This window comes from Leptopilina boulardi, unplaced genomic scaffold (genome assembly GCF_019393585.1).
Source record: "Leptopilina boulardi isolate dan_hultmark-lab unplaced genomic scaffold, ZJU_Lbou_2.1 LbouV2_303, whole genome shotgun sequence".
NCBI classification, from domain to species: Eukaryota; Metazoa; Arthropoda; class Insecta; order Hymenoptera; family Figitidae; genus Leptopilina; species Leptopilina boulardi.
In genome coordinates, this window is record NW_026137867.1 from 113,156 (window position 1) to 137,906 (window position 24,751).

Sequence of the window (24,751 nt, forward strand, 5' to 3'; positions counted from 1 at the left end):
CAAATGTAAAATATTGATTTACGCGAGTTCGACGGAAATTGGTGGAAATTTTTTTTTTTTTATTTAATAATGCAAGTTTTGTGTTGAGATTTCCTTGTAAAATTATTATTTGATATTTTTTAACATTAAAATTTTTTTTAAATATTATTTTCTACCTTTCTAATTAGTAGTGAAAGTCAGTGTTGGTCAGACAAAATATAAAATTCTTATTGTGGTGACAGTAGTTAACTTATATTATAGTCAGACAAAATATTTATGAATTCTTGTAATTTTATAATTACACAGAAAAAATTTTTATTTCAAGAATTAATATAACTTATTTCAAAATGGGGAATACTAAAAATTACTATGGATCTTATTAATGTTTTGTATTATTTGGTTACACTGAGAAAAATGTTTAGTCAGAGCAACCAAAATTTGGTTGGGACAACAACAAAATTTTTGTTGGTATTTAAGAAACTAAACTATTTGTTTGAGTCAACCAAAAAATTTTGTTAAGTTTTTTTTGTTGGCATAACAAAAATGTTTGGTTAGCTCAACCAAATTTTTTTTTGTTAGGTCAACAAAAATGTTTGGTTGATCAAACAGTTTTTTTTTTGTAAAATTAAAAATTTTATTCTACCTTATTTATTTTATTTTTTTATTTATTTCTTTATTTATTTATTATCCAATTTAACGTTAAATTTATATTTATCCAATTGAAATATTTGTGGACTTTGAAAAATCTCATCTCCGCCTGGAATCGAATCTCTGTTTTAAAACTGAAAGTCAGGAGCTCTAACCACTGGACTATCCATCCTTGTGAGAGATTTAAACTAACTGTTCTCTCAAGCTATGAGCTGAGAGCGAATCAAATTATTTGTTTGTCGCAACCAAATTTTGGTTATGACAACAAACCATCATTTGGTTTTTTAGACCAAACTATTTTGTTGTGTTAACCAAATTATTTTGTTGTCGTAACCAAATTTTGGTTGGAATTTAAAAATGTTGAACCAAATAATTTTGTTGGCCTAACCAAATGTTTGGTTGAGATAACTCTACGACATTGTTTCAGCCAACCAAAATTTGGTTACAAGAACCAAAATTGCCTAATAAAACAATTTTGTTGCAAACACTAAATTTTTTTTTCAGTGTAGAAACTAGACTAAATAGTACAAAAACAAAAGTTTTATCCATTTTAAAATACATTATATTAATTTTATAAATAAAAAGTCTTTTAGTATAGTGGATAAAGACAGTTTTAGTCAGACGAAGCAGAAAATTTCTATTAGTTCACTATCAGTAGATGAAGTAAGTCACAATCAGACGTTTTACATTTTTTGTAATTTTTGTATTAATAGTAAAAAAAAACTTTTACTTTGAACTCTGTGAAAGTAAATTAAAACAATTTAAATCGAAAATTATTATTTCAGTAGCAGTAGTACAAGTAAATTATAGTCAGACAAAGTATATCTCAATTATTGTTTCTTTGTAATTGGTACTAGATGTTACCATTAGAAATAAACAAACTTATGGTTTTGGTAGTAGCAGTAAACGTATTTTATAGTCAGACAAAATGTTTCTAAATTCCTGTAACTATAAGTAGTAGTAATATTCAGTGCCAGTCAGACAAAATAAAAAATTATTATTTTAGTAGCATTAGTAAACTTATATTTTAGTTGGAAAAAATGTTTCTGAATTCCTGTAACTTTATAATTAGTAGTAAAAGTCAGTTCCAGTCAGACAAGCCACGAAAAATATTCATTACTTATTAGTAGAAGAAAAAATGTATTTTTGTCATTTGTAATTAAAGAGAAAAATGTTCATCACTTAAGTAGAAAATGAAATGTTTAGTCAGACACGTTTTTTGTTATTTTTGTTTATCAGTAGTATAAATATGTTTCAGTCAAACAGAACATTACTAAATTCTTGTTATTTTATAATTAGTAGTAATAGCCAATTTTAGTTAGACAAAGCAAATTTCTATTCGTTAACTATCAGTAGATGAAGAAAGTTACAGTTAAACAACATTTTACATTCCTGTAATTTTTGTATCAGTAGCAAAACGAAAAAAAACCTTTACGTTTGAATGAATCGAATAAATCGCTCTGTCGAAGTAAATTAAAACAATTTAAATTGAAAAGCAAAAGTTTTTTTTTCTATTTTCTTCTTTGAAATGTCGTTTTATCAAAAAAGTTTCAATACCTCTCGAAAGGAATGCAACATTACACGATACTTTAATCTTTAACTATCACGCCACTCAATCTAAACGTCCAGCTAAGAAACGCGGAAATTGAAGCTGGAAAATTCTCATTCAGTTGGAGAAGATTGGTTCCGGGGCTGCGTGAGCTCCGTCTCGTCGCGACTGCTAAAACGAAGACTACAACCTTCCTGCGTTCCATTGACGCATCTCGATTCAAACCTTCTCTCTCTCTCTCTCTCTCACTCTTTTTCTCTCGCTCGCTTGGCAAGGGAGTAAAATATTTTTTCCCTGGGAAAATCCGCGATAATTGAGTTTAAATTTCTCGCACTTCGACTAGCACGGCACGCTTCTTGTTCGTCTCTCCCTAGCGAGATTTTTTTTTTTCCCCTTGTAGCCGAGGAGCGAGGTTTGACTTCCGACACTGACAAAGAATCTCGCAATTGGAGGGCCGCCACCGTCGTCATCGTCGTCGTCGGTAGCGTCGTCACCTCAAGAAGAAAATTCTTCGCGGCAAGAAAAAGAAGTAAGAAATGTTCGCGTGAGCAGATCCGATCGATGGAGGTAAACCCAAGGGCAAGAGGGAGACAGGTTCGCGATATTGCCAATTTCGATATCACTCTCATTTTCCCTCCTCCTTTTCATATCCCCTTTACCAAACCCCCCCCCCTACTTCTTTTCGTACCGGCTACAGGCCCTTGAGTCAAGTTTCGAATAGGTCGTCAGCAGATGAGATTCCGTTCACTTTTACGACAATAGTCCCCTTTTTATATCGACCTAGCTCATTCATTCTAAATCTTTCCAAATTTCAAATATATAAAAGAAAATTGTCATCGACATTTCATTTTATATTATCCAATTATTTATGTTTATACGCTTTTTTTAAATTTCAGTAAAGTCTGAGTGCAACAATTTCGTAGATTTTGTAATCAAATTTTTCTTGTTTTAACGAAAAAAAAAAATTTGATTACAAATTGAGAAATTTCTTTTCTTATTCTCTCTCTCAATATGAATCAGTGAAAAATTCATGACAACCGTATCCATAACAATTGTTACCATAGCAACTGTTTCCATGACCGTTTTTTTCTTAGCAACCGTTGCTAAGGATTTTTTCTAACATAATAATAATATTTGGTAATATTAATAATGCGGTCACGAAACCCTGCGATTATATTTTTACTGAGAGTGAAATTTATTAGTGGTTTTTATTACAGATTAGTACTGATTCAAGTTAGCTAGAATTTACACTGAGAAAAAAAATTTAGTGTTTGCAACAAAATTGTTTGATTAGTCAATTTTGGTTCTTGTAACCAAATTTTGGTTGGCTGAAACAAAGTCGCAGAGTTATCTCAACCAAACATTTGGTTAAGCTAACAAAATTATTTGGTTGAACATTTTTAAATTCTAACCAAAATTTGGTTGCGACAACAAAATAATTTGGTTAACACAACAAAATAGTTTGGTCTAAAAAACCAAATGATGGTTTGTTGTCCGAACCAAAATTTGGTTGCGACAACCAAATAATTTGATTCGCTCTCAGCTCATAGCTTGAGAGAACAGTTAGTTTAAATCTCTCACAAGGATGGGTAGTCCAGTGGTCAGAGCTTCTGATCTTCAGTTTTAAAACAGAGGTTCGATCCCAGGCGGAAAAGAGATTTTTTAAAGTCCACAAATATTTCAATTGGATAAATATAAATTCAATATTAAATTGATAATAAATAAATAATGAAATAAATAAAAAAGATAAAAAGAAAAGAGATAAGGTAGAATAAAATTTTTAATTTTACAAAAAAACTGTTGTTTTGATCAACCAAACATTTTTGTTGAACTAACAAAAAAAATTTGGTACAGCTAACCAAACATTTTCGGTATGCCAACAAAAAAACACTCAACCAAATTTTTTGGTTGACTCAAACAAATAGTTTGGTTGCTTAAATACCAACAAAATTTTTTTTTGGCCCAACTAAATTTTGGTTGCTCTGACTAAACATTTTTCTCAGTGTATGGTAACTGATTTATAGACCAGTGAATTTGGCAAAAAAATAACCGTTTTTCCTGCTATCATAAAATTAAAATTACATTTGAAATAAAAAAAATATAGATAAAATCAAAAAATTTTGAAATCATAAAAATTAAAAAAACAAATCTCTCTTTTTTTTCTAGTGAATGGAATAAAGGATTCTCGAGAGACTTCAATAATCTTCTACTTCTGAGATTCAGTCCTTGGGCTTGTATAATCCGCTTTATGGACGGAGATCTACAATGTAACTCAGGAGTTAAAGATTTAACCCCCCCCCCCAGCTGAAGACGAGGTCGGGGATATTGAATTTTACCCATCTTCATCTCCTACTTCGGCAACGAAAATCGACTTCCGCCTTGCGGATTGATTTTCAAAATATATACACCTTTAGATAAACTCTGGCAAAATTCTCGCAAGACGTGCTTTTCCATTTCGAAAAGATAATATCGAGAAACAATAAACTTTAAAAGCCCCCCTCCCCCGCCCCATCCCTATCTTCTTTCCCTTGGTGTCAGTAATGTAAATTTTTAAAGGTCCTTAATTTTTAAGATACTGCCTCGAGCGATTTGTGTATACTTAAAAAATCATATCAATTATTTGAATAAAATTAATCGCATTTTATTGCAATTTGATTGACATTAGATGTCATTTACCTCAACAATTTAAAAGTGTCTCAAAAGCTCATCATTTCAAATATAAGAAATTTCTGCTTAAATAATTGTGAAGTCAACTTTTAACTTAGAATATTAAAAACTTTTTGGAGAGTATCGTTTCCCTATAGAGTTTAGTGATTATGTATAAACGAATTTAAATTGACGCGCCTCAGTAAACGTATCAGACACTCGACGTACAAGAGCCCCGAGGGATAACACGTATGCAGGTAACGGGGAAATATCCTTTCCCTCCATTCCCCTCTCCCCTTGAAACTTGGAAACTATCCTACCCTATCTGTCGTAGAGAATTTGGAATTTTGTTGCCAACGAGTGCCATAAGCGTGTAAACCGTGAGTTTCGAGAAGGATGCGGTTATTCTTGATGTATATATATATATATATATATATATAAGGGAGTTTGGTATCTCTTTACGACTTTTATGAAACGATTTATTATGAGAAATTCATCTAGAAACTTTTACTGAATGGATGATGCGATTTAGAATGCTCTCTTCGTCGAAAGACCCCCTATCTGTATGCAAATTTTCCTCAAAAAAAAAAAAAAATAATAATTTCTTCATTTAAGACAAAGTTATTATAAAAACAAAATAATTTTTATGAAACTAATTTTTTCCTTTTGTAATTTATTTTAACAAAAATTTTTCGAAATTAGAAAAAAAAATAGGCAATAAAATTTCACGAAAGAGAGAACAAAAGAAATATATCTGCTTAGAATTAGAAAAGTTTTGCGCAAAATCACATTGGCAATAAAGTCATCGAATGTGTTTGGGAGAAAATTGTGTGCAACTTCACTTTGTTCAGTGAGACGTGTGAATCTCGCTTCTGTCCGGCTTTTATATTATACCGTATCCTATATATCGAAACGAGAACACGTCGCGTCGACCAACCCCAACGATATATATATATATATAAGAATAAAAGTTCCCGACGAGTTTTGCACTTAGAAAGCTTCCCCAAAGTCCCAATCGGCTGTCGTTTTCAAGACTTGCAGCGTTTGCTGGGTCGTATACTTACAGGTTATCGACCTGAACTTAATACGTACACTTATCACGCTGCAATGATCTTGTTAGCAACTTTTTCCCCAACCAAAATAGGGAGAGAGAGAGAGAAAGCTTTTGAGCTTAGCGACGGTTAAAAGGGTAAACCCCCCTTATTGGCTTTAGAAACCTTGGAACTTTAACGTTGTTGTGCATAGAGCCTTGGGGCCTTTTTATTGCCGAAACTTTATCCCTAAAATTCACTATTAGTCTTTATCTGATATCTTTTTCATAATTTTCCTTTACATTTCTTTTTGCCATTAAAAAAAAAAGCTCTTTGAACTTTAGACTTTTGAATATAAGAAACTTTTGATCTTCTCCACGACATTTTATTGCCTAAATTAGCTCTCATCCTTTAGAAGCCTGCTTCATTTTACGACAACCCGTTTCCTTAAACTTTCAACCCACATTGAATTGTTCAAGCGTTTATGATTTTGTTTCACGTTTATGGATCAGGAATGTGAAGCGCCTGCATTGTTAGGTAACTTACTTTCACAAAGTAGATTTTCGAAAACTGTCAATTATTTTGCTAAATTTAATAAGTTTATATTTTCATTAATTCAAGAGAATTTGAAAGAATAAAATTGAAATTCGATTGAGAAACTGTCGTAATTGCATGCATTGCAAATATATTCGATATCAGGAAATAGAGGCATTCAGTTTCGTTCACTTGCAACAAAATTTACTCACGCTCCTATGAACTCTAAAAGGATTAAATGGAAACTTGTCTATCTATTAAATCCACATTCCCAGCTCACACATATATACTAATACTAAAACTAATTAAATGTAGTAATGTGGTATAACCATTACTAATTCGAGTTAACACCTTCTAATCAAGGTACGTATATTTGCCATGTTGCTCTTGATACATGACATTAATTCATTAAACTTGTATAACCTGCCTTCATACAGATCTGCTTAACGCAGCACAACTGACCTCGAAAATAATCATTAAATTACCATCGAGTATAATTAGTAACATGCATAAATTTATATCAGATTGCTGCTGGAATTCACTGCAAATAATTTGTTACCAAATACATACCTTATAATATATAATATAATTTTTAAATTCCAGTCTTGTAATAAAAAACCAAATTCTAAAGTTCCATTTCCCCGAGGCGTATTCTTATTTTTAATGGATATAAATTTAAAAAAATTAAATATAACTTATAATTAACGCAGTAGCAACGACAACAACAACAGCAAAAAAAAAACCATAAAAAAAGGTGGTGAGCTTTACACTCAAACGTAATTAATTAATGAAGAAAGACCCCCTTTAAGGTATGCTTTCTCGAGATTGTTTGGGACTCGAACACGTGGCCTCCCAGAGGGAGGATTTCAAACTCCGAAAAGCAAGTGAAAATGAATAATTAATCTTCACTCACCGACATCTTGCGAACCACCCCAGGTGCCCAGCTGTGCCTGTCGGGCTAACCTGGACAAAGCATCCACGTAGACGCGTGAAGCGGCAGCAGCTCCTAAAAAAAAAGAAAAAGAGATATGAAAAAAATTAAATTTCCATATATAAAAATTCTATTCTATAATTCATCAATCTGTCACATTCTTTTTCACTAATCTTTTCGTTTTAAGTTATTTTCAACGCAAAACGGAAATTTGAATCTATGATAATAATTTATAACGATCGATTGCTAACTATCGATTAGTAACTGATATAACAATTATAATTTTCCTCCATAACTGCAGTTATTTTTTTACTATCATTAATTTTGAGTAGTATCAATTGTAATTATCATATTTTTTATCTGCCATTAATTAGAAGTACCATTAATTGAAACTTATATTGATTGTATATCAATTGCAACTTCTATATTTTATAACTAGTATTAATTGAAACTACCATCAATTTTAATTACCATCGTTTGCAACTGCAACGAGTTACCAATTATAATTGCCATTACAATTGAAACTTCTATCGGTTGTAACTACCATAACTTGTAATTACCACCAGATTTAATTACCATCATTTAAAATTGCAACCAATTGTAATTACTATTAATTATAACTACCATTAATTATAACTATTATCAACTATAACTTCTATTAATTTTAATTACTATCAATTGTAACTATTATTAATTTTAACTACCACTAATTGTAATTACTATTAATTATAATTATTATTAATTGTAACTACTATCAATTATAACTACTATTAATTGTAACTATTACTATTTGTAACTACCACTAATTGTAATTACTATTAATTGTAACTACTATCAATTGTAACTACTATCAATTGTAACTAATATCAATTGTAACTACTATCAATTGTAACTACTATCAATTGTAACTACTATCAATTATAACTACTATCAATTATAACTACTATTAATTGTAACTATTACTATTTGTAACTACCACTAATTGTAACTAATATCAATTGTAACTACTATCAATTGTAACTACTATCAATTGTAACTACTATCAATTGTAACTACTATCAATTATAACTACTATCAATTGTAACTATTATTATTTGTAACTACCACTAATTGTAACTACTATCAATTGTAACTACTATCAATTGTAACTACTATCAATTGTAACTACTATCAATTATAACTACTATCAATTATAACTACTATTAATTGTAACTATTATTATTTGTAACTACCACTAATTGTAACTACTATCAATTGTAACTACTATCAATTGTAACTACTATCAATTGTAACTATTATCAATTATAACTACTATCAATTATAACTACTATTAATTGTAACTCTTACTATTTGTAACTACCACTAATTGTAACTACTATCAATTGTAACTACTATCAATTGTAACTACTACCAATTGTAACTACTATCAATTGTAACTACTATCAATTGTAACTACTATCAATTATAACTACTATCAATTATAACTACTATTAATTGTAACTCTTACTATTTGTAACTACCACTAATTGTAACTACTACCAATTGTAACTACTATCAATTGTAACTACTATCAATTGTAACTACTATCAATTGTAACTACTATCAATTATAACTACTATCAATTATAACTACTATTAATTGTAACTATTACTATTTGTAACTACCACTAATTGTAACTACTATCAATTGTAACTACTATATTGTAACTACTATGAATTGTAACTACTATCAATTGTAACTACTATTAATTGTAACTACTATCAATTATAACTACTATTAAATGTAACTATTCCTATTTGTAACTATTACTTTTTGTAACTACCACTAATTGTAATTACTATTAATTGTAACTACTATCAATTGTAATCACCATTAATTATAGCTACCATAATTTATAACTACTATTAATTGTAACTCCAACCAAACGGAGAAAAATTTCAAAGCGGCGGGAATCGAACCCACGACCTTAATCTCCACAAGTCGATAACCTAATCCCCTAACCATTGACACACGCTACAAAGGTCTTCACAATACTATTTTCTCTATTTTATACAATCTTTAATTTTTTTTTTCTTTCATTGGTATAAAATAAAACAATATTTTACAATTTATTGCACGAATTAGTAAATTTAACTACCAAATAAATTAACTAAAAAAAATAACAATTTACAGTTTTTTAAAAAAAAATTGTATCCAAAAAACAAATTTTCCTCCACTTAAGAGCAAAAAAAAGAAAAGAAAATGTTATCAGTGAAAAAGAAATTTCTTTCTGAGGTACTAAATTTTATTTTTGTAATCTTGATCTTTATTTTTCTGTTAAGCCACATGATATTCATTCGATGAGCTATAGAAGGATTCTACACATATATATATATATATATATATATATACCTATATATATATATAAAAGTTGAAATTTTTAGGAGAATGAAATTTAGCACATGTGAATAAACGACTATCACTTTTCACTTCACGTTCTCGTTAAGAGCTATGGGGTAGAAAAATTGGGACGATCGACGAGTATGCGGCCAAGTGTAAGAGGTTTTCACAGAATGATATCGCTGCAAAATTGGCGGCGCGTTCTCTCTGTTTTCTCCCCCTTTGGAACACGCCTTCTTATAAATACGACATAGTGTGGTAACTGCCTTGTTCAAGGGGTTGGAAACGTTTGGCAACAGTCAACGTAAGCTCTCTTTCTCTGTTTTATATTTATATATATATCTCGACAAAAATTCGTCTTTTCTACTTTCTTCACAATAATCCATCATTCGATAAATTTTAACTAATTTTCAAATATGTTTTCTATTTTTTTTTCTCAATCATTTTTTATTTTAAATTGAATAAAAAGATTTTTGTATTTTAAAATAATTATAATATTTTAACTGAAGGAAATAATTTTCGTTTTGTTTTTTAATTAATATTTATTAGTTTCAGAGGGAGTCAAAAAATTTTTTTGCTGTGCTCCTTATTGCAAACCGTTCCATGACAACCGTTTCCATGACAAACGTTATCATAACAACCATTTCTATGGCAATCATTACTATGATCGTTTTTTCCTAAGCAACCGTTGCTAAGGACGTTTTTCCTTAGCAACGGTAATATTAATATTTTTTTATTTTATCCTATACGTCCACTAGGTATATTAATGAATGCAAGAAATTACAACACATTCTTACTTAAACGCTTTCTAAAATCAATAAATAATTTAAAAACTAAACGAAAGTTGTTCCGTTTAGTTAAAATATAATATTTTGAAGTGTAAATTTTTTTTTATTTAGTATAAAAATGAGTGAGAAGAAAAATAGAATAAGTAGAAATAGAAATTTTTTTTATTTTCATTTTTATTATTATTATTATTATTATTATTATTATTATAATTTGATAAATGAAAGTAAAAATTCGTCGCTGTTAATAATTTGTTCGAGTGTGTCAATTAAAAGGATAAGGATAGCGAGGTGATTTTATTAGTTAATGAAAGTGAACATAATTCATGAATTCTTTGACGAAGGCCTCTTTACTTATAAAGAGGATTATTCACGGACGACTAAACTAACGAGAATGTGACATTATAAGTTTGCGCCCGACTTTGCAAGGAGTCTCATGGCAACCTTGTATTCTACGTTCGATTTAACTTGACGCTCTTTCTCTCTCTCTCTTTCTCGTAGAGTATTTCTTCTCTTGGCAGTCGTGATTGCAGGTTCTCTAAAATTTAGAGTGGAACACAGTCAAGACAAGGGTAGAAAAAACGGCGTGTCCCATTACGTCCCACTCCATAGTTAAAATCGCCATGCTCAGGAAGACAAAAGCTGAGCATTAGGTGAGCACTCCTGCGGAATATCAATGTTAAGCTTTCGAAAGCGCTTTTTAAGTCGCTTTCTTGGCTCCCAACCACTTCTTCTTCTCTCTCTCTGTTTTTGCCCCAGACAGCGGATATTCCATTCTACTTTGAGGTAGCATGCAAATATGACCCCATATATATATATATATATATATACATACACACACCCTTTACGAATTCACATTTCCAAAAACTGCACGCTCTTTCACAAAAGCCACATTCGCGATATGGAATTAAGAAGCAAGACATTTAAAACAATGCTTTCTCAGATTTTCATATTTTTGTTGCAAAATTTTATCTTATATTTTTTTTTGTATAAATAAAATCAACTTTTTCGGAATTAAAAAATGCATTTTCAAAAACAAAACTTTTTTTTTTGTAATGAAAACATTATTTCTACTTTGGTATTATACTTCGATTGACAATTGGAGCATCAAACATATTTTCTCGTTTGGCGAGACATGGACGAGATTTATTTCTTGTCGGAAAAAAAACTGGGATTGAAGGTTCGGTCGAAAGCTGTTCGAGACCAAAGAAACCGTAATTCTTTCTGTGATGTAGGAAAAGAGAGAGAGAGAGAGAGAGAGAGAGAGAGAGGGTGAGAAGAAAAAACAAGCTTTCCAAAGGTTTAAGTTTTTTTCACCTTTTTTTCCCTCCTATTTTTAGGGTAATTTAAAGCTGAACATTTAAGTTCTATTATCCCGAATTGCATGATTGTTTTGTGTCTCTTGCTGATATATGTTAATTTGTTATTCTCACTTGTTCGCCAGTAATTATATTGACATCCGTTATACGCACGAACACACATTTCTCCTTTTGTCTCGAGGGACTTTGTTATTCACTCTCTTGAGACTCATCTCAGTCTAATTCAACTGACTCATCTGCCTTCTCAAAAAGGAATAAGCGAGAATCAGTATTCATGAACTGTGACATCCCCATGAAACTAAATTGTGCAACTTTTTTTTTTTTTGAAAAAAATCTTACATTTTTGTGTAAAGCAATTTTTAGATAAACATCAAGATCAATGTGGTGTAAACTTTTTTTTTAAATTTATACAAGTTATATTAAAATTTTCTTTAAGAATCACATACTCTTTTTAAGAAAAATTGTTTATCGAAAAGTAAAGTTAAAAAATTGAAAATAACGTACAGTCTGTCTCGTATTTTATGATCAGTAGTAAAAGTAGATTTTAGTCAGGCAGCCAAATTCTGTAGTTTATTATCAGTAGTAAAAGTATATTTCAGTCGGACAAATTTATATAATTTTTTATCCTTCGAATTTAGTAGTAAAAGAAGTTGATAGTCAGATAAAATTGTGTAATATTTTATGGTGTACATTTTAAATTAGTGACAGTAGTAACAGCTAGTTATAGTCAGACAAGTCTGTGTAATTTTTATATTTTAGTATCAGTAGTACAATGAGTTTTTAGTCAGACAAGAAAGTTAAGTTTTAATTTAGAGTCAGTAGAAACAGCAAATTATAGTCAGACAGAACTGTGTAATTTTTATAGATTAGTATCAATAGTACAATAAGTTTTTAGTCAGACAAAAACGAAATTATTTTTATTTAGAATCAGTAGTAACAAAAATTTTTCGTTAGACAATATTCGATAATTTTCTATATTAGTTAAGTAAAAGTAGATTTGAGTCAGACAAAAACTGTACAACTTTCTGTGGTTTAGTATTATGTAATTATTTTCTCCTTACAGTAAAAATCGAATTTTTAAGTAAAATTACCTTTTTTCAATTACTTCTTTCCTCTTAAAAAAGATATATTCACATAAATAAAATTTTGTACCTCTTGTATATAATTTGTTTTCTAAACAATATTTTTCAATCTGAAATTTAATATAAAATACTCTGCGAGACAGATTGGCTCAAGAATTTCATTTATGATAAGAAGTTATCTAAAATTAAAGCTGAAAAACAACGTGGACCATAAATTCCAAACATATAGTATATATTCCTATGCAAGGTTTTCGTGAACCTCTTCTACGTTAAGACATTAAAGATGCAGTAAACCCTAATATATCATCCGGTTAGCTTGTAAAGTCTAGAGAGTGGTACATTTTTAAGTTAAGACGAAACGATACATATGGGAAATTCCAGTACCCCCCACAGTGAACTGAAACTCAATTTGATAAGGAGAAGAAGAAAAAGAAGAGTAGAGAAAAAAAAATTGGAACCACATAGCAATGTCTACACATGGGACAGCATTTTTAAAACGAAATTTTCAAATTTAATTTTGCAAATATTAACAAAAAAAAAATTTTTTTTTAATGTTAAATTAAAACAATTTCACAAGATTTTATTTTAAATTTAATTATATCTAAATTGGAGACTGGAAATGCAAAAAAAAAAAAAAAACGATTCTAACGCGCCTTATGCGTAGTGCAATGAAAACGATTAAAGCTCACATATCCGCGTGATACGTGATATAAATTGTGTCCCAAGTCGTGTATGGAGCGCGCGACCCTTTTCGACGTGCGAAGGGATCGCATTAATCCCTCTTCGTTGCAGAAAGGTAATTAGGCTGAGGGATTCTGTGAAGGGTAATGAGAAAGTTTCGAACGTCAAGAGAGGCGAGTGAATTAACTCAAGTTCTCCCGATGGCTTAATAGGCTCGTTACTTGTTGTAAGGTGTAACAAGAATGCAAGCAAGCGTAATCGCACAACTTGCCAAGAGAGAGAGAGAGAGAGAGAGAATTGGACGAACTTGAAAAGGATCAAGAAGAAGAGGGATAAAACGATGAAAGGAGCAGAGCAAAGAGAGAACCGAATTTCAATTGGATTCAACGACATTTAATTCCCTAGCGAGAAAACCGAATTGCAATTCAGGTGACTTCAATTAGTTTCTTCCGCCTGAGTAGTCACGTTTGACCCCGATTACATATACACAAGTTTCCGAAAATTCAATTCAATCGAATCATCATTCCTATTTAATCTCATTTTTTTTCACCGGGAAAAAGAAAAATATGTTTTTTTAAAATTAAACTTCTCACTCGAGAGAGTGAAGATGAAAAAGAAATTTTTTTTTTTAAATAAAAACAAAAAAGAAGTGTAGATGAAATGAAAAAATATATATATATATATATATACAACTAGAATACGGTCTAGAACAATAAATAAGCGTGGGGTAGCATTCAAGAGCATCATAACTTACACTCGACTCGTTTCCTGGGTGCCCACCGCGTGTATACCTAACGTGTACGAATGAAGCATAAATTCAGTAACCGCACTCTTCTCGTGTGCGTGAAAACTTAACGTTTAGTGGGGCGCGAAAAAACAGTCAAGGGAGATGAAAAAAAAGCGAAAGAGAGACAAAGAAAAAAAAAATATAAGTAAAAGAGAGAAAAGGAAAAAAAAAAGTTTAGGCTCTCGAAATCGGCTTTGCAGGGCAAAATGAAATGAAGCCAATTTTCGCAAACGTTGCTTGGTTAACGATCCACCTCACCAGAACATGCCCTATTCCAACTTTTGAAAACAAGAAACTCGTACTTAGTTTTCGGTTAAGGGGGGTTAGGCGAGAAATCTATTGTGTCAGCTATTTGCGTTTTGCCCCGCAACAGCGATTTCAATGCCTCGAATATCTCTATTTCCATTCTCTCTTGGGGCTTGATTAGCAATTTAAACTTTTTCGTTAAAGCGATGCAATTAGCCAACAATGCTTTTGAAGAATTGAAAAACATTAATTTACATTAATGGATCCATTATTTTACTACTCTGACACGAATTTAACAAGAATTTTAAACGCTTTAACTGACTACAATTTTCTTTTACCAGTATGGATGATGTAATTACAGGAAATGGAAATTTTTTCATCTAACTAATACTGTCTTTTACAACGGATTTGAGAATAACTGAAATTTAAATTCATGTCTGACTAAAATGGCCTTTTACTACTGATTTGAGAATGACTCAAGTTTAATCGACTGTCTGACTAAAACTGAATTTTACTACTTATTTGAAAATAACTGAAATTTAAACCCCTGTCTAACTAAAACTGTTCTCTACTACTTATTTAAGAGTAACTCAAATTTTAACCATACTATCTGAACAAAACTGTCTTTTACTATTGATTATCAAATAACTAAAATTAAAAATGTCTGACTAAAACTGCATTTTTCTACTAATTTGTAAATAATTATAATGTAAATTCATGTCTGACTAAAACTGTATTTTACTACTGAATAAAAATAATTACGTAATTTATTTTTCCTTCTTTCAATTGTAATATTTCATTTTCTTAAAATTACAGTATCAGTAGGGAAAGTAATTTCCAATCAGACAAGAACTAGTTAATGATAGTAAAAAGTCCTGTATTTTAGTATCAGTAGTAAAAGTATATTTTAGTCAGACAAAACTATAATTTCCTATAGTTTAGTATCAGTAGTAAAACTAGGCTTTAATCAGACAAAAGTGTATAATATCCTACAGTTTAGTATCAGTAGTAAAAGTATATTTTAGTCAGATATATCGGTTAGAATTAGGATTTTTATTCAGAATCAGTAGTAACAGTAAGTTTTTGTCAGACAAAACTATAATTTCCGTTACTTTTGTATCAGTAGTAAAAGTAGGTTTTAGTCAGACACGACATTTTATTATCAGTGGTAGAAGTATGTTTCCATCAAACTAAGATGTCAAAATTTTTAAAATTTACATTAGTTACTGCAGTGCAAATTCAAATTCTGCAAAAAAATTTTAAATTACAATTTCTTTTTTCTAATATTCAAAACTATTATTCATATTTATTTTCACATTATTTTTCGAAAAAAATAAAATAAAGCAAATAGTACGCAACTTATAATAAAACTCTATTTCTCTTTGAAATAAAACCTTCTTTTACCAGCAATAGAAAACACCTGAAGGAATTTTTATTTTTTTTTCTCACCAAAGATCTTTTTTTTTCTTTTATTGCTAAAGAAATAGATTTTCTAAAACTACTTTCACGAGAAATTGTTTTTCCCTCGCCTCTATATAGCATTACTGTAATATCGAATCTATAAGGTTTTGTTATTCTACTCCAATTTCCGGTAAAAAAAAAATTCTTCTATTTACTTAGTATATACTGGATAAACCAACTCTAATCTGCCGAGCTTTATGATTGAGGCACTGAACTCGGTTTGATAGCTATAGACGAAGCTTAATTTTCAATTATCGGAGAAATAATTCGGCGAAGCGTCAGAACGCGAGCAATTGGGTCGAATGACATTCAGGATTTCTATCAGATCTTCATTTTCCAAGGACAACGAATTTATTGTTCTTTCCATTTATAATTGTACAAATTTTTTTTTTAATTTCTGAAAGAGAAAAACAAATATAACAATATCTACAGCATGACTAAATATATATATATACTAGGGGGGCTTCGCCCCAACCCCCTACTTTTTTTTGGTTTTGTAGATGTTTAAGTTAATGTTTAGACAATTTCTGGAATTTAAAACTATTATTAATATTTTATTATTTATTTCTTTAAATGTTATTTACGATTTTTATTAACTATAATTTTTATTATTTTCAATTTTTATGTTTTATGTTTGTTCCTTTGTCTTTTTGCGCCAAATTTTGGCCTAAATTTTGAGGTTATGTTTGTTTCTTGATAGTTTTCCGACAAAATAACTTAACCTAAAAATTTAAAAAAAAATTTCAATTTCGGCAGAAAATCCACCTCTCCTTCAAAGTAAAGAAGGAGGGGGGCCTTGCGACTATATTCACAGTCTTGAAACGAACATAACCTTTCAATTCAGGTCATTTTTGGCAAGAAATCTACCTCCACTTGCGGCTATATTGAAAGTCTTGTAATGAACATAACCACAAAATTTATGACATTTTTGGTGGGAAATACGGAGAGAGGGTAAGGGAAAGAGGAGGACTTGCGGCCCTATTTAGAATCTTGAAACGAACATAACCTTAAAATTTAGGTTATTTTTGCCAGGGAGGGGGTGGAGAGGGGGGGGGGGGCTTGCAGCTATATTTATATGGGTCATTCCATATCAAGTGTAACCAACTATTGTACTATCCATGTCAATAACATGGGTTGGCTCACCCTTACCTAACCTTATCAAAAACATGGGTTGGGTACACTTGACATGGAATGACCCAACCTTGTCAAAATTTCTGAAACAGCGGCGGCTGCGGCGAAATCTTTTTATAATATATATATATAAGCAAAAGTGGATAAGAAAATGGTTGAAAATATAAAGAAGAAAAAAGTGGAAATAAAGTGACAGAAAAAAAAGGAAAACAGAGAGAAGAAAGTAAAATGAGTCCCTCTTTACAGTGTGAATTTCGAGTTTCTTTCACGTACAACTTGTGTGGTATAAGGTCGCAATCTCCCTTTTGCAGTAACATAAAAGGGACTACTCCATGTTAGAGGAGAAACGTTGCTAATACCCAGAAAATCTGTTCCCTCATGCCATATTCCAACTTCTCTTAGGGGGTTTGCTTGCGTGGTTTTACTCTGGAAATTTGCAGGTTGTAACATCTGCTCTGTAACATGCCAGCTGAAATATTACTTTGCCTTATCGACAACAAGTTTGATCTGACTTCACATTCCTAAAATTATTTCATCAAATAATAATTTTCTACTTTTTATTTCTCACAAAACAATATTTTTTACTATTTTTTTTTTCTATCATTTTTTCCCTTTGAAAAATATTTCTATAAATATCATTTATTTTAGATGAAAAATATTTTGACTTTCGCATACAGTTAAAAGTAATTAAATTATATCAGCGTCATTTATTGTAATTTTTGAAACTGTTAAAGAAGATATATGAATAATTTATAAAGTTCCCTTCATTATAATATATTGATGGCATAATTATCACACCCCTCGAGAAATTTTAACGTAGAAAATTTTCTATAGAAATATATATATATATATAGAAAACATCATTAGGAGTAAAGGTCGCTCATTGAATAGAGATGATCAAGATTCACGGCTTGAGACTGGGATTGATCACTTCTCGTTGCTACGGATCAGAAACAATGACGAGTTGTCCTTCTCGTATTCAGAGGTTTGGGGCGTTAACTACTTGCGATAGATGCGGTTGATAGTGAGGTAGCACCGTCTAGCTTGTACTTCCTATCCTATGGAAATGCTGAGCAAGACCAAAATTACCTCAGCCCTCTCACAAACTCCTTGTTTGCGGCGAAGCTCTATACCTTATGCTTTGCTGTTCCCTGTCAGTTGGTAAATACTCTCGAATCGAGAGAGACAGAGGATATTGAAATTAACTCCAAAATCTCGTTTTAATAACTTCTCTTACTCCAATGTCAGCATTTCCCCAGGAGATAAAAATAAAATACAAATTCTCCGACCATTTTTTTTTATAGTAATAAAAATATTCGCCTCTTTTGACAAATTCTCAATCAATTGAAATTACTTTTTTTTCTATCAAAAATTGTCTACACCAATACCGTGCCAACTCTGTCAATTTTTAGTACGAATTTCTCAAATTATTCAGTAAAAAAAAATTGATTCTAAAATAAAATATTTAAATTAAAACTGTAATAATAAAAATATTTGAAATAATATTATTATTATTATTCTCGTTACAATAGAAACCACAAAGAATGCCCTAAACTCCCGAAAAATACAACACTGACTCAATATATTAAAAAATAAACGACAGTCAAGGTTCTCCTACCATAAAAACTTCAACTCAGAGTTTAGGGCATTTTATTCAACTTTGCATTGCAAATTCCCTCAAACCGCGAAACATTCTCCAAGAGGAGTTTCGACCCTAGTGGTGGGGAAAAAAAATACCATCTCCAAATTTTTTTCTCTTTCTCTCTTTTACCACTGGACATTGGATGGTAATTGGAATCTCTGAATTATTGACGTGACATTGCGGAAACAGAGCAGCGCAAATGGTGAGACCTTGGCAAGGTCGAGAGTGCGGAATTTCCGGACCACTTTTTTTTCCACACTATATATATATATAGAAACATTTAACCAAGAGGTCAATGTCCTTGACGTAAGTTTTCATTTAAAAGATTATGTCCCACATATGACACTTGCCAAATGGATTTAATCAAGAAGAATTATTTTCCACTATAAGGTTCATATATGATGAAAATATAAAATAATATTATAAAGAAGAAATGGTTCAATGTCAGTGATAAAGTTTTCTTGAAAGCCTTCGGCCATTTTACTTTCTCTATCCGTAATATTGTGTATATATATATATATATATATATATATATATATATATATATATAGTGTTTCATAAAATCACTTTCTTGACGTGACTTCAATTTCCTTTACAACACTGTGATTGAACTGTTTCGGATAATGCGAAAAACCGGTATATCATTTTTCGCTTTCAATGCAAAAATGTCGCTTTATAAATAGGTGTATTTTTTCAATATTTTCAATGGAAAAATAAATGATACTTAAAAATTGTTTTTCACCTACAACTTAAATTTCAGTTAGATATTTTTATTTGATGGAAAAAGGTTATTCTTATTTGTTTAAATTCTGTTTGTCTTCGCGAAATTTTAAATAAAATGTAGGTCCAATGAAGATCAAATTAGATTCAATATAGATCAATGTAGACTTAAAGTAGGTCCATCTTAGGTTCAAATGAGATTCAATATAGGTTTAATCTAGTTCCACTGTATGTTCAAAGTAGGTCAAAAGAAGGTCAATGTAAATTTAAAGTAGGTTTAATTAAAATTCAGTACAGGTTTAAGGTAGGTTTAATGTTGGTTTAAATTAGATTCAATTTAGGGCAATGTAGATTTAAAATAGGTCCAATGTAGGTTTAAAGTAGGTTCAATATAGGGCAATGTAGGTTTAAAGTAGGTTCAATGTAAGACAATCTAGGTTTAAAGTAGGTCTAATAAAGGTTCAATAGAGGTTTAATGTAGGTTTTAATTAGGTTTAATATAGAACAATGTAGGTTTAAAGTAGGTCTAATGTAGGCCAATGTAGATTTAAATTATATACAATGTATGGCAATGTCGACTCAAAGTAGGTTTAATGTAGTTTTAAAGTAGGTCTAATGAAAGTTCAATATAGGTTCAATGTAGGTTTAAGTTAGATTCAATATAGGGGAATGTAGGTTTAAAGTAGGTTCAATGAAAGGCAATGTAGGTTTAAAGTAGGTCTAATGTAGGCCAATGTAGGTTTAAATTATATACAATGTATGGCAATGTAGATTCAAAGTAGGTTTAATGTAGTTTTAAAGTAGGTCTAATGAAGGTTCAATATAGGTTCAATATAGGGCAATGTAGATTTAAAGTAGTTTCAATGTAAGGCAATGTAGATTTAAATTATATTCAATGTATGGCAATGTAGATTCAAATTAGGTTTAATGTAGTTTTAAAGTAGGTCTAATGAAGGTTCAATATAGGTTCAATGTAGATTTAAGTTAGGTTCAATATAGGTTCAATGTAGATTTAAGTTAGGTTCAATATAGGGCAATGTAGATTTAAAGTATTTTCAATGTAAGGCAATGTAGATTTAAATTATATTCAATGTATGGCAATGTAGATTCAAAGTAGGTTTAATGTAGTTTTAAAGTAGGTCTAATGAAGGTTCAATATAGGTTCAATGTAGATTTAAGTTAGGTTCAATATAGGGCAATGTAGATTTAAAGTAGGTTCAATGTAAGGCAATGTAGATTTAAATTATATTCAATGTATGGCAATGTAGATTTAAAGTAGGTTCAATGTAAGGCAATGTAGGTTTAAAGGAGATCTAATGTAGGCAAATGTAGGTTTAAATTATATTCAATGTATGGCAATGTAGATTCAAAGTAGGCTTAATGTAGTTTTAAAGTAGGTCTAATGAAGGTTCAATATAGGTTCAATGTAGGTTTAAGTTTTGTTCAATATAGGGAAATGTAGGTTTAAAGTAGGTTCAATGTAAGGCAATGTAGATTTAAAGTAGGTCTAATGAAGGTTTAATGTAGGTTTAAGTTAGGTTCAATGTTAGGCAATGTAGATTTTAAATAAGTCTAAAGTAGGTTCAATGTAGGTTTAAAGTAGGTCTAATTTTTCAATTCCCAGTAGTGAGTGTAGATATTAGTCAGACAAGGCAATTTACATTTTTATTTTTCAATAAATAGTTTTTGGTTAGACAAATTGGTATAATTTTTTGTAGTTCAATATCAGTGGTAAAGGAAACTTTTAGTCAGACAATACGTCAAATTCCTCAGTAGTTTACCATCAGTAGTAAAAGCAGATTTCACTCACATTCATATAATTTAAAATCAGTAGTAACAGTAAATTTTTATTCAAACGAATCTATACAATTCAAACTAATTTTTTCTACGATGTTTAAATAAATGAATTTGTTTTTTATATATTTGTTGTACACTCTAAGGTTTTCCCACATTTCTCGAATTTTGCAGCACCTCATTGAATTGAACCTGAGGTAAAGGCGCTTTCTAGTTCCAGACAGGCTGTATTTTTTATTTTCCTTTTTTTTCTACTTTTTTTTGCAAAAAAAGCAGCATAAACGTGCAAGATAAGAGGAGGAGTTAGCGAACTCGTAGGAATTCCCTGTTGCTTTCTCATTCTGGCTGAAGGTTTTGCCTTTCCTAGTAGCACTATACACACTCCATGGTAGAAAGAGAAGATTATTATACCGGCGCAATGCTTCCGCAAGAGCGTTGCTTGGCATTTATCGTTATTCGCGTTAATACCGCGTTTTAAGTGTATGTGTGTATGTATGTGTGTTGGGGGAGCCGCGAAAGGAGAGCAACGGAAGAGAGACTATACGCAATTAAGGGGCAGCTGGCTTTTCTTCTATTCACTAATACATGAGACCCTTCAGAATCCATTTACTTCGCCATACCATCAAAATCTAACAGCAGTGCCATCTCCCCATATAGTCATTTCTTATTTCAACAATACCCTAAATCAACTATCACCCTGAAATTACTATCCATTACTCATTGAGAGGGAAAATTAGTTTTCAAACTTGTAAACATCAGAATAATATATAATTATTTTTAAACTATTTTCTGTTAATGATAAAACATATTTTATGTTTATATTATGAAATTAAGAATTTATTTTTAAACGAATTTTTACTTAACACAATTCTTATGTATAGAATTTTAAATACTTTTAAGTACCGAATTTTTATTTGTCCGAAATTGTAAACGCTCGAACGAACAATCGATAGAAAGATTTCGGCGGAAATTTTAAAATTAACCAATCATAAATTATCAGGATAATCGTGATTGGTGAATTTTAAAAATCGCGCAAAAAATATTTCTGTCGATTGTTTGTTCGGTCATTTGCAATTTCGGACAAATAAAAATTCGGTACTTAAAAGTATTTCCTTTTTCTTTTACACGAAAAGAATTGTGTCGAACAACAGAGGAATAAAAAACATGAGTCGATTAAGTGGGATAATTCGAAACAACGATATATTCAAGACCTGTTTAACGAGAGTAATTTCTCAGAGTGAAACCACTGGAGAAATGAATAGAGCTTTCGAGATCTTTTTCCTCCCCTATTTCTCATCCCCAATTCGTCATCAATCCTTTTGTTCCCTTTCTTTTTGGCAAAAGTCTCTCTCTCTCTCTCTCTCTACATCTATATTTAACTGTGCGCGAGCCTCCCATAGTTTTCATGCATTAGCTCGTCGGCCCGTTTGTCAAAGTTTGACGATCATTTTGGCATTCGCGCCAGCTTGCACCGGAGACTATTTGAGATATCGATTCCTAGTTCCCATTATTTTCCCAAGTTCGCAAAAAAAAAAAAAAAAAAAAACACTTTTTCCCATTTTAATATAATTTTTTTATGAATTCAGATTAAAACCTTTATTAACGTCATTAAAATAAAGTTGTAAATTATTTTATCGTAGAAAATACGTTTAATAAAAAATTTTTTTTAAAAAAATGTTATTCATTTTTGAAACAATGTTTCGAAACAAAAATATCATTGTATATAAAAGCTTCAAATTATATCGAATAACAGAAGAGGAGGAGAAATATATAAATGCCATCTATTACACAATCAAAAAACAAGAATCAGAGAAGTGTGAAATAAATATGCGGCAATAAACCCGAAACCAACAGAGGGAGTAAACCGATAATACTTTGAAATTGGCAAAAAGTTAAAAACAAAAAAAATGGAAAATAAATCCACTATTCGTGTATAATAAATGTTGATTTTTTTTTATGAATATTAAAATTTTGACTTTTTTCACTTAAAAAGAAATTCGAATAAAAAAATGTTGCTAAAAATAAAATTTTTCGAAATATATTTGGAAAATTTGTTTTGAACATTATTTTCTCTCTTTCACCATTGTTACTAACAAGGTCGGTTGGTGAGATTAAATTTACTACCGATGATAAATTTTCCTCTCTCTCTCTCTCTCTCTCTCTCTCTCTCTCTCTTTTTCTCTCGCTCAGAACCATAAATGCATAAAAGTGTAATGATTATATAGAAGAAAAGAACCACTGGAATAATGGTCGATAACCTAAACGACGAGAAATAAGAGATGATCGTAAAAAAATTCTACATTGTCGTTTTGTGAATTCATATCCACAGCATCTCAAAACAATGAAAGCGATCTTGTCATCAAATTGTCAATCGTAAAATTTCTTTTTTTTTTTTTTTTGTTCTTGAAAAACGAAGAAATGAAATAAAAGAATAAGAAAAAATGTTGAAAAAAAAATAATATTGCATATAAACTACCTTGCGTGGCATTAACTTCCTTTCGCTCATACCTAGGAAATTATTTACTTTTTGCTCGTAACATTTAGCATATATAGCTATTCGAAGAAAAAGGACATGATAATAATGAACCTGACGCTAATCATAATCACCTCGCTGTATATAACGGATAAACAGAAGTTTCTCATAAATTGTGATAATACTTCTAAGCGTTTGAAATTACAGAAAAACTGCATAGGAAGAGATATACAAGAATCCATTAGAAAAGAAGAATAATAAGTAGATTATTTAGTACCTCATTTACAGTAATAAAATGGTTTCTTTTTTTTTCTCGGACGGATTTTTAATACGAACGAGCAAGAATCCTTAGGTTTAAGAATCTAATTGCCGACAAAAGACGATATATTTTTCTATTATCTTCTTTTCAAATAAATGGTCGAAAGCACTTCGTCTTGAAACTTAATTATCGTAAAAAAATTTTTTTTTTTTTAATAGATACTTTAGGGAAAAAATGTTATCTCACATAAAAGTTGTGAGAGAATAAGTAAATTCTTAATTTGACAGATAACTTTTAATGTTTTACGTTTGCTTCTTTTTTTTCAACAAGAATATTTTTCTTACTTTTTAAAATTCTCCTTTCTTTTTTCTAATTTTCTCATATTATAAAGATGGTTTAAAAAGTTTATACCTGTTACGAAAGTTTACGCAGTTTTCTTGTTGCAAAAGCATCGTATTTAGTTTTACCACAAAAATATGAATAACTTTTGCAACTTTTTGTGAGAGAAGTTTCTTTTTTTCAGGAACTTACCTGAAACAAAAAAAAAAGAAAAAAATTTCTTATTATTCGGTTTTATGAAGAAAAAACATAAAACAAATTAAATACATTTTTTTACTGATTTCTTAAAAAAATGTTATTTTCTAAAATTGTTAGTGAATTCGCGAATGCTATGT

General features: G+C 30.3%; 1 protein-coding gene across 3 annotated transcripts in view; it reads right to left on the reverse strand.

The window, feature by feature from the left end:
- Positions 1-24,751, reverse strand: part of LOC127282960 (trichohyalin) — a 152,256-nt gene that overhangs the window by 48,282 nt on the left and 79,223 nt on the right. For all 3 annotated transcript variants that reach the window (XM_051307563.1, XM_051307562.1, XM_051307564.1), the window contains exon 4: positions 7,301-7,393. In XM_051307563.1, coding sequence (XP_051163520.1) covers positions 7,301-7,393 — 93 coding nt within the window. The remainder of the gene's footprint in view (positions 1-7,300; positions 7,394-24,751) is intronic.